Source organism: Anopheles coustani, chromosome 2 (genome assembly GCF_943734705.1).
Source record: "Anopheles coustani chromosome 2, idAnoCousDA_361_x.2, whole genome shotgun sequence".
In the NCBI taxonomy this organism is placed as follows: domain Eukaryota; kingdom Metazoa; phylum Arthropoda; class Insecta; order Diptera; family Culicidae; genus Anopheles; species Anopheles coustani.
In genome coordinates, this window is record NC_071289.1 from 48,759,976 (window position 1) to 48,772,868 (window position 12,893).

General features: G+C 44.7%; 1 protein-coding gene across 1 annotated transcript; it reads right to left on the reverse strand.

Moving 5' to 3' along the window:
- Nucleotides 1-1,787: 1,787 nt before the first annotated feature.
- LOC131264503 (uncharacterized) lies at nucleotides 1,788-2,525 on the reverse strand. The gene is made up of 2 exons (XM_058266798.1): nucleotides 2,378-2,525; nucleotides 1,788-2,182 (listed from the first exon to the last, which is right to left on the reverse strand). The coding sequence occupies exons 1-2, from the start codon at nucleotides 2,523-2,525 to the stop codon at nucleotides 1,788-1,790; spliced, it is 543 nt and encodes a 180-aa protein (XP_058122781.1).
- Nucleotides 2,526-12,893: the final 10,368 nt, after the last annotated feature.

The window sequence follows — 12,893 nt, forward strand, 5'->3', positions numbered from 1 at the left end:
TGAACTATGGTGTTATGTACATATGAAACTTCTAGACTTTATGAACATGAATGGTTGAATATGTATTCATGAATTAAGTAAATATTACATCTATCACTTATAGCTATTTACATTTGCTTCTTATTGGAACGTATGTAACAATGGGAACAAAGCGAGAGAGTCGGGTGGGATAATTGGTAGTATTGAAGGTCGTGATAGAAATGGTGATGGAATGAATACTGGTACTAGCTTACATAAAATATTTGAATATGGCATTTCCACTGGTCTTGTCTGAACATTTAACATGGTTTTGAAAATGTATAATTCAGTAGATGATAAATCATCATCACCGGCTAACTTCAATCTGAATAGTTCTTCGCTAACTTCAATCTGGTGTCCATATACAATATAAGAGTTTAGGGAAGTTTTCTTCGCCTTAACAAACTTTACAATTGATTTTTCTTTGGTAAGAAACCATCGGTTTTGAAAACTTGGCCCTAAAAGAAAATCCTCCGTAACGCGAAAACTACCATTCCGTTTTAATTTTGGATACACTGGAGCTATGCGATAGCTGGCTTTTTTTATCCGACCAAGTTCGTAAAGTCTGCCAGCCACCTGTTCCACAATTTTTGTCCCTGATCTTACGCATGATTTCACAAACCTTAAATTGTTCTCAAACACATAGGCAGAAAACTCATCCAGTGTTCCAAACTTTTCCACCTCTTCAGCAACGTGTTGGAGATTATGGATGTTGCTCGTTAAATGACATTGACCATAATGTGCTCCGAAATTATGGACAAAATCATCCAACAACCTTTTTGCCAGTGGCCAATGCCGTTCATGTGCTCGTGACGAAAATATGGTCACAGCGCAAAAATAATGAAGAAAATGATTGAAGACTTCGTTGGTCATGCAGTTTCTAAAAACTACAGGACTTAAATAATGTAAGAATGTACGAAATTCCGTTGCCTTATATAAAGGAATCTCGTTGAGGTGCCGCATCCGGCGAGGTATTTCAACGGGCAGGCGTGTCTTAACCAAGAAATTTGAAATTGACTCCTTCTTTCGTGATAAATTTTCCAAGTTGGGGAACTTATGATCTAACAAACCGGTCAACAACTTTTTGGTTGCCCCTTCATCGATGAGGTGAAGACGGTCACCTACAGGGACTCCATCGATCATGTTGAAATCGTGTAGATCTTCCAGAGGTGTCCGCCATTCTTTATGGTGTTCTCTATCGACACGAGATCTGAAACCAGCGTCGGTTCGGGGTGTGGCATTAGTGGTAGCAAAAACTACTTTTGATCCTGGTTTAATAGTCCTGCCAACAGCTGTACATTTTAAGCAACCATGCCTTGCATTAAAATTCATCGTAGCTGAAAATATAGTTCCATTTATTTTTAAAATGTTCTAAAAACTATTGTTAATGCATCCTAACATACCTTTCAATGTGGCCCGCATCGGTGAATCGGCAATAAAAGCACGAAGACGGAAAGGAATCATCTTTTCACCGAATCTAAACCCTCTACGCTGGAGATCATTTATTTCTAACACCAATGGTCTTAGAAATTCATCCAAGTTTCCGGGTTTAGTTCGACCCCCAAAGGTTCCAACAACCATCATTGGATGCTTACCCAATTCAACCACCCTTATCTGAATTGGCCACAGCTGTTGGCGAGAACTTTTAAACAGAGGTAGCCCGTCAATCGATACATCAACCGTAAATTGCGAAACCTCAGGAATGACGTTTCTGAAAGCAAAAACGGCAGGAGGTTTATTATTTGCTATATTAATAAATTTGTATATACTCACTCGAAATAGTTTAGGATGACTTTTTCTATTCCATAATACCATAATCGACCATTTGCGATCTGTTTGATCTGACTACCAACCTTATAGGGTGTTTTCATTAGCGTTCGAGAAGCCTTCGGAACTTTACCGTTGGTATTTTTTCTAATTATCGCCAAGATGGCTCCCACAGCAATACTAGACAGCCGATACGTTACGGCTGCATGTCTCAGTGCATCCGTTAACGATAAATAGTTTACAAAGCTATAAGGACCATCCTCTTCATCTTGGTCATAGTCCTCAGCCGTTATATTTTCCTCTTCTACATCCTCCCACTCATCTTCACTGTTATCAGGGTTAGGATCATTAGAAGCACTCGATATTAACAAGTTTGATGCTTCTTCCGGAGTAACATCTACAATAAAATTAATAATAGTATATAAAATAGGCAGGACATTCGAAAAATTAAAACTATAGTTTTACTGATCACAACAGCATTCCAATCAATCGATTTCAAGACAAACTTCCTCAAACTCCATTGTTCAACCCTTCATGGTTCACTTTTTTCAATTTAACTTCCATCCTCGTTCATTGTTTTCGTTATATTTACCTATTCCCAGATCCGGCAAAGTTGGAAAGGCTCCCCCTGCTTGATTAAATGGCTGCATTTGTGATTCAATATCACGGTCTAAAGATTCAAGCATCCGCTTACGCTTACGGCAAAGATTTCCGTCGTGTTTCATTTTTTTGGAGTCCATAACGTTTTCTGTAATATTTTACTTATAATAAGTCGTTGGAGCTAACGGAAAACCAAACTTACCTGTCCGAATCAAAAACTAAACAACAAATCAATATGGCCGCTTTGTTAGTTTCTACTTTTCCAACTCAACTACTTTGACAACACTCTGTTTGAGGACGCGGAATGAGGAACGGACGTTCATTCGAGTGAAAAGTATGAGTGGGGGGAATGATACATTCGAGAAAAGCAATGTTGTCGTACGATGAGTCCCGTTTCTGGACTAGCGGGGTAAAATACATGGTGGAAACATGGAGAAACGGGTGGAAGCTGAGTGTCGTGAGTGATTTTGTTCAACCGGGTGATGATCAGTGGTATGCTGTATATGACGACTTCAATTATTCCTCGCTGCTATGGAGCTTTGACGGCACCAATATACCGGATAGCATTCAACCGACGCCCGTATATCGGGGTTGTAGTCTATTTCTCGATGCTATGAGTTCGATGGGCTTACCCAACATGGACACGTTACATGTACACTTTTTCTTGGCGTAACGACCTCTTGGTCATGCCTGCCCGTTAGGGGCTTACGACACTTATTTCCCTGTTGTACGTGGATAGTCAGTCCTCTCGTACAGAGGAGGGTTCGGTCTAGGTTGGGATTCGAACCCACGCCGTCGAGGTGGTGAGCCCCGGCGCTCATGGGACGATTTTCTAACCGGCGCTACCGCTCGGCTGTCGCGGACCCCCTACATGCACATATTTTGCGCTTTTCTTTCGTCTCACGATTCTCACGAGTCCAAGAGACATTTAAAAATCATTCATGGTACTCACTTTCCGTTCCAGCCCTCATCTACATATTCACACATGCGGGAACGTTCATCATTACCAAATCTGGCCCACATTTTAGCGAATTTTCAAAAAAAAAATGCACCTTTGCGATAGCAGGGAATACTAACATGATTTTACTGTTTGCAATGGTTGCTTGCGCTTCAGGTTAACTAAGCATAAGAAAACGAATAGTTGTTGAAAGTGCTTTAAAACATGGAGGTACCTTCATTTTTTGTTCGTAATTGCCCGTAGGTAGCAAAACATTCTTACTTTCTGACAGTGTACAACAGTGTTGATTATTTTTTTCAAAGAACAATTTTGGATAATTACGTTGTATGTATACTGCGTACTGGTAAAAATGTGCGCATGAGGCGAATTACGCTGTTTTAAGCCGTCCGGCGTTTACACCGGCTGTTTTAAGCCGTTTTTACCCTTGGTCTTGATGGAATTCCTGCCATGGTTCTCTCAAAGTACGCTAATGTTCTTTCGCAACCACTTCCTAATCTTTTCAAATTGTCGCTACTCAGTTGTTCCTACTCAGTTGTTCCTTTCCAATGGTTGGAAGTTCTCTCGGATGATCAATTTATTATGCGCTACAGCCAAGGTCTTGGAACTTTTACCAGAGTTTACCAAAGTATTTAATTTTTATCCTCTAGTAACATGATTTTATCGCAAAGAATTCTGTTTCGAAACTATAGACACAATATATCAAATTATTTACGCTGAATTTAACACGTTAAGCGCTACGTCGGCCCCGTGGAGCCGACAGTGTTCTTCCCCGTAAGCCGGCGCCGGTCTGATCAGACCAACAGAACCTGTTAGGTAGGCCGGCGTTTCTACGAATCGCTGGCAGAACGGAAAACAGTGCAATTTGGGCATAGCGCTTAACGTGTTAAGTTCCCAGCGAACGGCGGACACTGAAAATTGAGCAGTTTTTTGCCTTTTTCTTTCGGACCCCCCGATTTCCGCTTAACGGGGGGTCGGATTACACGCACACAACGTTGAGTCAGAGGTGGCACGCACACCAAGCGCGCCAGGCAAAAAGAGAGCAAAAACATAGTTGCTCTCGTATTCCGCTCTCTACTATGCCCAGCCCCACTTTTTCTCCCAGCTCGTCTTCAATTCTTACCAATGCGTCTTTTTCTACTATTTTGTCGTCATGTTGTCTCGATAGGATAAGTCAGTGCAATAATCACTCTGGGCTTGTTCTGTAAAGAGTTGGATCCGACGTCTCCTGAAGGCTACTATAGGCTCTCCTTCCCAACTCCTACTCAATACGTCCGCGACGTACAGAACGGTAACTTGTCGCCTAAATATCCCAGCTTGGGTATACGGGGAAACCCACCCCCTTGGGCGGATGGGCGGCAAGGCTGAATTGAGAGGGGGAATGGACTACTACCTGTTAGTAGTTGGATGCGTTGTTCCACCGGCGAGATAGGAGGCGGGGGGAGAGGCCTTGCAAGCCACCCTCTGTATCATTGCAACGAAAAGTTACCATAATGAAGAACCGAAACGAAAAGGACTACGATTGGAAACTCGGTACATGGAACTGCAGGTCTCTTACCAGAATACTCGCAGAGGAAGTGAGAGCCCGCGGCTTCGAAATAGTAGCACTTCAAGAGGTTCGCTGGAAAGGAGTCTCGGTGCGCCCCTACCGTAGCGATTGCATGATCTACCAGAGTGGTGGAGACAAGCACGAGCTCGGTACGGCGTTCCTTGTTATGGGTGCCATGAGGAAGCGTGTGATCGGATGGTGGCCGATCAACGACAGGATGTGCAGGTTGAGGATACGCGGACGCTTTTTTAACCTGAGCATTATTAATGTGCACAGCCCGCACCTTGGGAGCAGCGATGACGACAAAGACGCGTTTTATACGCAGCTCGAGAGGGAGTACGACCGCTGCCCACAACATGATGTGAAGATCGTCATCGGAGATCTAAACGCTCAGGTCGGGCGAGAGGAGGCCTATAAACCTACGATTGGAAGCTTTAGTGCCCACCAGCTAACCAACGATAACGGCCGGCTCATAAATGTCGCATCCTGAAGGCACATGAACATCCGTAGCACCTTCTTCCAGCACAAACCTCGTTTCAGCTACACCTGGAGATCACCACAGCAGACATATTCCCAAATAGACCACGTTCTCATAGACGGAAGGCACTTCTCGGACATCATCGACGTACGTACGTACAGGGGCGCAAACGTCGACTCGGACCACTTCCTGGTTATGGTGAAGCTACGGCAGAAGCTCTGCGCTGTCAACACACTGCGTCACCGGCCTACCCCACGCCTAAACACGGATCGGCTGCGAACACCTGCTGTTGCCGAGGGCTAAGCGACAGCGCTTGGGGAAGCGCTTCCGGACAACATCGCGACCGCCACAATGTCCCTCGATGACCACTGGCGTATGGTGGAGCGAGTCATCAGCAGCACAGCCGAGCAGACACTGGGCCATAAGCCACGTAACCAGAAGAAAGAGTGGTTCGATGACGAGTGCAGGCGGGCACTACCCGAGAAGAAAGCAGCGCGCGCCCGAATGCCGCAACGCGAAACCCGTCAGAACGTGGAACACTACAAACGACTGAGGACAAAGCAAACCCGGCTCTTCGAGAGCAAGAAGCGCCGCTACGAGGAGTCGGATGAACAACTGATACAGCAGCTAACTCAGTCGGGGGAAACTCGCCAGTTCGACAGGATGTTGAAGAAGACACAAGGCGGCTTCACGCCCGAGACGAGGAGGGCAACATTCTTACGGACGAGCGAGAGGTGATCGAAAGGTGGAAGTGCTACTTCAACGGACACCTGAACGGAGCGGAATTAGGGGAGTCCAGCAGCGGCGCAGACAGAATTGAGCAGCACATTAGCCAGGAGGTAGATGACGATGTGCTCCCACCATCCTTGGACGAAGTCACTAGTGCCATCAAGCAGCTGAAACAGAACAAAGCAGCTGGCAGCGATGGGCTGGTGGCAGAACTATTCAAGATGGGTTCGGTAGAGCTTGCCGTCAGTATGCACCAGCTAATTGTGAAAATCTGGGAGCAGGAAAGGATACCGGATGACTGGAAGCTGGGTGTCATCCACCCAGTGTACAAGAAGGGTGACAGAATGGACTGTGCCAGCTTTCGAGCCATCACAGTCCTCAATGCCGCCTACAAAATCCTATCCCAGATACTCTTCTGCAGACTCGCGCCCCTTGCTACAGATTTCGTCGGAAGCTACCAAGCTGGGTTTGTTGGAGGCAAATCCACCACCGACCAGATCTTCACTCTACGGCAGATCCTCCAGAAGTGCCGGGAGCACCAGATCCCGACGCACCACCTCTTCATCGACTTCAAGGCGGCCTACGATACCATAGATAGGAAGGAGCTATGGAAGACCATGCGGCAGTACAGCTTCCCCGAGAAGTTGGTTCGACTGCTAGAGGCCACAATGGAGGGGGTGCAGTGTAAGGTGAGGATTTCGAACATGCTGTCGGATCCGTTCGAAACTCGTCGGGGTCTGAGGCAACGTGATGGACTCTCCTGCCTTCAATTCAACATCGCTCTGGAAGGTCCCAGCCCGCAAGATTGAGTTACCCCGAGCACTTTTTATGGCGCTATCTCGCTTCTGTCCACTAGAAAGCAGCCTACGAAACTTCGGTTTTTACCCCTCTTCGCCGTGCTCCATTTCCCTCGTCCATCAATTCTTCCGAGTCACCCATTTTTATTTCGCCAGACCCGATAGAGGATCCTCCTCTCCACCTCCTTCCATTACCGCGTCTATCAACGCAGTCGGGCCAGCGAGGTGGAAGAATTGTCGTCGTTTTAAAGTTTACCGATTCCCCACCTCGTCCCAACACCGCCGCTCCAGGCGTACGCGTGGTTGATCGCGATCACCGCGGTGATGGATTTAAATAAACAAATTTAAATTTTGTTGCCAATTCCTTTTGCTACGCCGTTTCATTGTTGCAATTATCAAAGCGTCGGTAGACGGAGTTTTTGTCGTTTCTTGGCCACCTACGACTAACCCGTACTTTCGTTTGGTTCGATATCAGACCACACGTTCGAACGTTTATCAACGGCCAAATATTCCATGTGCAAACTTCGTTTGGATAGCATCACACGCGTATTCTGTTCTGTCTGGTGTCTCATTGCGATTCAGTTCAAGTTTTCAGTTATTTAGATTCAGCTAGTTAGTTTACTCAGTTTAGTTTACTAGTTTACGTATTTACTGTAGTTTGTTAGTTTTTCGGTTTAGTGTGTTAGTTAAACTAGTTAGTTAAGGTAGTTGGGTTAGTTTAGTTTAGTGCTAGTTGTATTAAATTTAGCTTATTTAGAGTTCAAAGCGTATTTAGGGAATTTGGTGATTTTAGGTTTTTTTTGTGTACAAGATGCCATTTTCCTTGAAAGGATTGATGGAAAGTCGGGCATTTGCCCGAATGCGCGATGCAAAAAAGCATGCTTGCGAAGAAGAATGCAAGCGCGACCGCAATGCGTGTAACACTAATGAAGAGTGTTTGCCACCCGGTATGTATGCAATTCATAATAGTGTGTAGCAACAACTGTGAAATTATGATGATTCATATTTCCGGCAAAGCTCAATGTGACGTTAGTGGCCCTTCTACAATTTGCGGTACTGCTGAAGACACTGCTAACCGCCCCGAAGAGATGGAGATAGAGGACGATGAAGAGCAGAATGTGATGTACCGTCTTGAGGACGATGACGATGACGAAGATGATGATAATGCTTCCCTCGACGCTGTTGATTCATCTGATGATGAAAGTCACGGCATGGAAGATAACTTGGCTTTCCCACGAGGTTTGCGCGACTGGGCGATTTCAAACAAAATCGCCCATGCCCATTTGAATGACCTTCTATTACTCATTCGCGAAACAACAAAATATTATGTCCCAAAAGATTCAAGGACATTTCTACAAACACCAACAAATGTTGGAAAAGAAATCGTGAATGTTGCAGGAGGTCAATTGTGGTATCAAGGACTACAAACCACACTTGAATACTATTTTTGGTAAGTCAGAAAATCTTATCACTAGTAATAATAATACAATCGTATAAATTTCTTGAAACAATCTTAATTTTATTACAGCAACGAAGAACCCACTGTTGATAAGTTGGAAATTAACTTATCAGTGGACGGCCTGCCGCTCCATAATAGCGGAGCAATGCAGCTGTGGCCAATTTTGGTGCAGTTGCACAATGTTCCAGGTGTTCCAGTGCTGGCTATAGGAATATTTTGTGGTACATCGAAGCCCAGTAATTGCGAACAATATCTTAGGCCAATGATAGAGGAGTTAAACAGTCTAATGGATAACGGTGTTTTAATACACGAAAAACAGCTCGGGGTTAAAATCAGAGCTATTATTGCTGATTCGCCAGCAAGGGCGTTTATAAAAGGGGTCGCTTACCACAACGCCATCCACAGTTGTTTAAAATGTAAGGGTGTAGGAAAACACGTGAAGAGCGCGAGGAAAGTAGTTTTTGAAGATTGCTCAGCGTTAGAAAGAACGGATGAAGCATTTAGAAGAGGTGAATATAAAGAGCACTGCAAGAATCGTTCACCTTTATTAGATCTTAAGAACCTGGATATTGTTCAGGATATAGTAGTAGGAGACAGACTCCATTTAATAGATTTAGGAATAATGCGCAAACTACTAAAAGGGTGGGTAAATGGCAGTTTGGACCCATACCCTAAGTGGTCTAGTAGCGAACAAACACTTGTTTGTGTCGACCTGCTGGGATTTGAATTTCCTTCCGAAATTCATCGTCCGCTACGGTCACTTAAGCACCTTTCTTATTGGAAAGGTAGTGAATTTAGTACCTTTCTTCACTACGGTAGCCTTGCTATATTGCAACACAAATTGGAAAATAATGCTTTCCAACATTTTAAACTTTTTTACTGTGGCGTCACGATGCTTTCAACAGTTTATTATAAAGATTATTGGCCATATGCCGGTCAATTGTTAAAAATGTTTGTGGAGCAGTTTAGCACAGTTTATAGCAGGAATCATGTTACAAGCAATGTGCACAATCTGTTGCACGTAAGTGAAGAAGTGTTAAGATTTGGGCCTCTGCATTCTTTTTCCACTTACCCATTTGAAAATAATTTACATACAATTAAAAGATTAGTAAGAGGAGGTTCAAAACCCCTCAACCAAGTTATATGTAGGTTGGCCGAGCGACGGAGGCTGGCAAAAAATGATGGCAAAAAGAAACAGCAGTATCCAAACTTAAAAAAGATCAGGAATGGACTACTTTTTAATATAGACCAAAGTTTTTCGCTTCGAGCTAACGATAAAGACGGATGGTTCTTAACGGAAAGCAATATATTGATGCGGTATAAAACGGCACGTAGTTGTAACAACACGTTTTTAATTGAGGGCCAAACTTTAGCGCCATCAGCTGCATTTAGCTACCCATGTTCTTCCGCAATTGTAAATACATATGTTGCCAAATTTACGGACATTTCGCCAGGTAATATAGTAATAAAATTAGAAGAAGTAAAATGCAAATTGTCAGTAGCAATTCGCCAACAAGAAGAAAACTGCTATTTTGCCCCATTAATTCATACTTTGGGATGGAAGGAAAATGCATAAAATAAATGTATTTTAAACAACCAATATGCAAAAATATTAAATTCTAAAATGAAGTTCACAATAAAATTCATAAAAACAATGACTTAAATTTACAATCATAGTAAAAAGCTGTCAACTTAGAACCTAAACTTAGCTTAGAAGTGCGCAAGAAAATTCATAAAAAATAAAATAATAACAAAAAGCTAATAATAATAATCTTAATTTTTAAAAATCAACTTAATACCTAAACTTAGCTATCTACTCGCCTCTTATGGCACGATGTCTTTCTCAATCCAAGAAGGTTTGTTCGGTCCTTTGCATGTGCAAGTTTTTTTTTAAAAAACAACTCTATACCCTGTTCGGTAGGGTTTTCAGTTGGGGTAGCTCCTACAATTCTAAATAATTTTAAAATATTGGGAAATTTTTCAAGACCTATTTTGTCCCCACTGCCTGTCCAGTTGCATTCAGCAAATAAAGTTTTACTAAAAATTAGATCTAATGCCGAATGCAATCTATTCTCAATATCAGGTTCATATTTTAGTAAGATGTCCAATGAACTTGCCACCTCCTGCAAATACACTCCATCTATGTTACCTAACTTGCTTTCCATCTCGTCCAAATCGCTGGACGTGGTCATTTTTTCGAAGCGGAAAGTGGCTTCGCTTCGGCCTTCATTGGACATTTTGCACATCATGTCAAACATGATGTCCATTTTTGTGCTCATATCGAGCATAAGCTTATGCATAACATCAACTTTTAACCAACGTTCGTCATCTTGCATTGCCGTAACAGCTACCGGCGGTGGATAAATGCCAGATGATGAACGTTGGCTAAAAGTTGGCGGTGTAATTGGAGGGGGAGATGAAGGAATAGATGTAGGTGCAGGAGATGGCATCGGGATATTGGGCAACGTGATCGGGACACTGGTAGTATTGATGGGTGGAAGCGCCGTAAAATATGTTAGCGGAGGAGCCAATAACGAACTGGACCTAACCGTCAGCGGTACATATGTGGGACAATGTGTCGCGCTAACGGTCGAAATGGTTGGTCTGGGGGTGGTGAAGGTGATGGTTGATGTAGTGGAAGTGGTGGTGTACATTTCGAACCTGAAATAATGATCGACACCTATCAATGTTTTTGTCGATCTGTACCGCCACAATTTTGACCAACGACAATGGTCTCATGGTATCTACACTGAAGGGACTCCGAAAGCATCGAGTTCAAGTCTACTACCAAGAATGTGAGTAAAAATTATTCTATACCTTTTCTGTATCAACAGGCAAACAGCTGTTCTTGAAGGTGAAGTAAACAGCCACAGGGCTTGGGTACGGCAGCCAAACACGGTAGATGGATGACACACAACTACCAACTGATTGGAGTGGAGTTTCAATAGCCGCAGAAGGCAAAGAATTGAAGTGTACCAAAAAAGTGTAGCACAAAAAAAGGTCACCGTCAAACGTCTAGACAAGGGGACAGAACAGAATGTGTGTAATGCGTAGGAGTAGACCGCCATGATAACGAAATTCACACATATCCAGAACGCGAGCGTAAAGGCAGCACACCGCTTCAGCGGTCAGCGGTCAGCGAATGAGCAAAAAACAATTCCCCCTTTTTTTTGACCGCGTATGCATGCATACCGCGCGACCCGACCGGGTTGCCATTGCCGATCGCGGGCACACAATGAAACTTTCGTTTTGCTTTCGGGTGCTGAATTGCTGACTTCCCGCTTACAAGCGAGCTATCCGGAACCGACGACCGCAGCCGATCTGCGACGGAGAATTCCCATACAAATTCTCTCAATTTTTCGGGCTGGGGTGTCATGAGGAGCGCGGGCTTCGACATCCGTGGCACGATTTTCACCCGCTCTCTCCAATCCCTCGGCTTCGCGGATGACATCGACATCATCGGGCGGAACACTAGGACGGTGTGCGAGGCGTACACCCGACTGAAACGCGAGGCCGCAAGGATTGGATTGATGATCAATGCGACGAAAACAAAGTACCTGCTCGTCGGAGGCTCTGACAGTGAAAGAGCCAGGCTGGGGAGCAGTGTATCAATAGACGGCGACAAACTCGAGGTAGTAGAGGAGTTTTGCTACCTCGGCACTGTCGTAACTCCGGACAACAACGTAAGCTGCGAAATCCGGAGGCGCATTCTTCAGGGGAATCGTGCCTACTATGCGCTCCACAAACTCCTGAGGTCCAGATGGCTTCTCCCACCCACTAAGTGTGCCATATACCGCACGTTGATTAGACCGGTCGTTCTTTATGGGCATGAATCTTGAACTCTGCTCACGGAGGACGCTAACGCTCTCGCAGTCTTCGAGCGGCGCGTGCTCCGGTCTATTTTTGGCGGCGTGTGTGAGCAGGGCGTGTGGAGGAGAAGGATGAACCACGAGCTAGCTGAGCTGTATGGTGAGCCGGACATCCTGACAGTGGCAAAGGCCGGCAGGATTCGGTGGTTGGGGCATGTCATGAGGATGCCGGACTCATGCCCCACCAAGAAGGTGCTCACCAGCGACTCGCCCGGCACGAGACGACGAGGAGCTCAGCGAGCTCGGTGGATGGACCAAGTGGAGCAGAACCTGCGAGACATCGGATGCGACCGGGGTTGGAGGGCTGCAGCCATGGACCGAGCTACCTGGAGAACGATTGGTAACCAGGCCATGTCAGCACGACGTGCTCAACCGTGAGAAGAAGAGAAGAAGAAGAAGAATCACTCTGGGCTATTTGCCAGTTGTCGATGCCCGAGGTTTAACTTCCAATATTAACCTAGGAGGAAAGGAAATCGTTTTCCATGACGTTCCATTCTCTCTCCCATCACGGCGCACTACTTTGTGCAATAGTGCCGTTAATCGCTGCATGGATGTTGTACGGGTTGATTAAGGCAAATTCAATTTATGTATGCTCGTGTCAGCTTGAGTAAAGGTACATTGGATTTCGGTTCAAAGAAGTGAGCCAAAGTCTTTGGTTAATTATCGCCATTC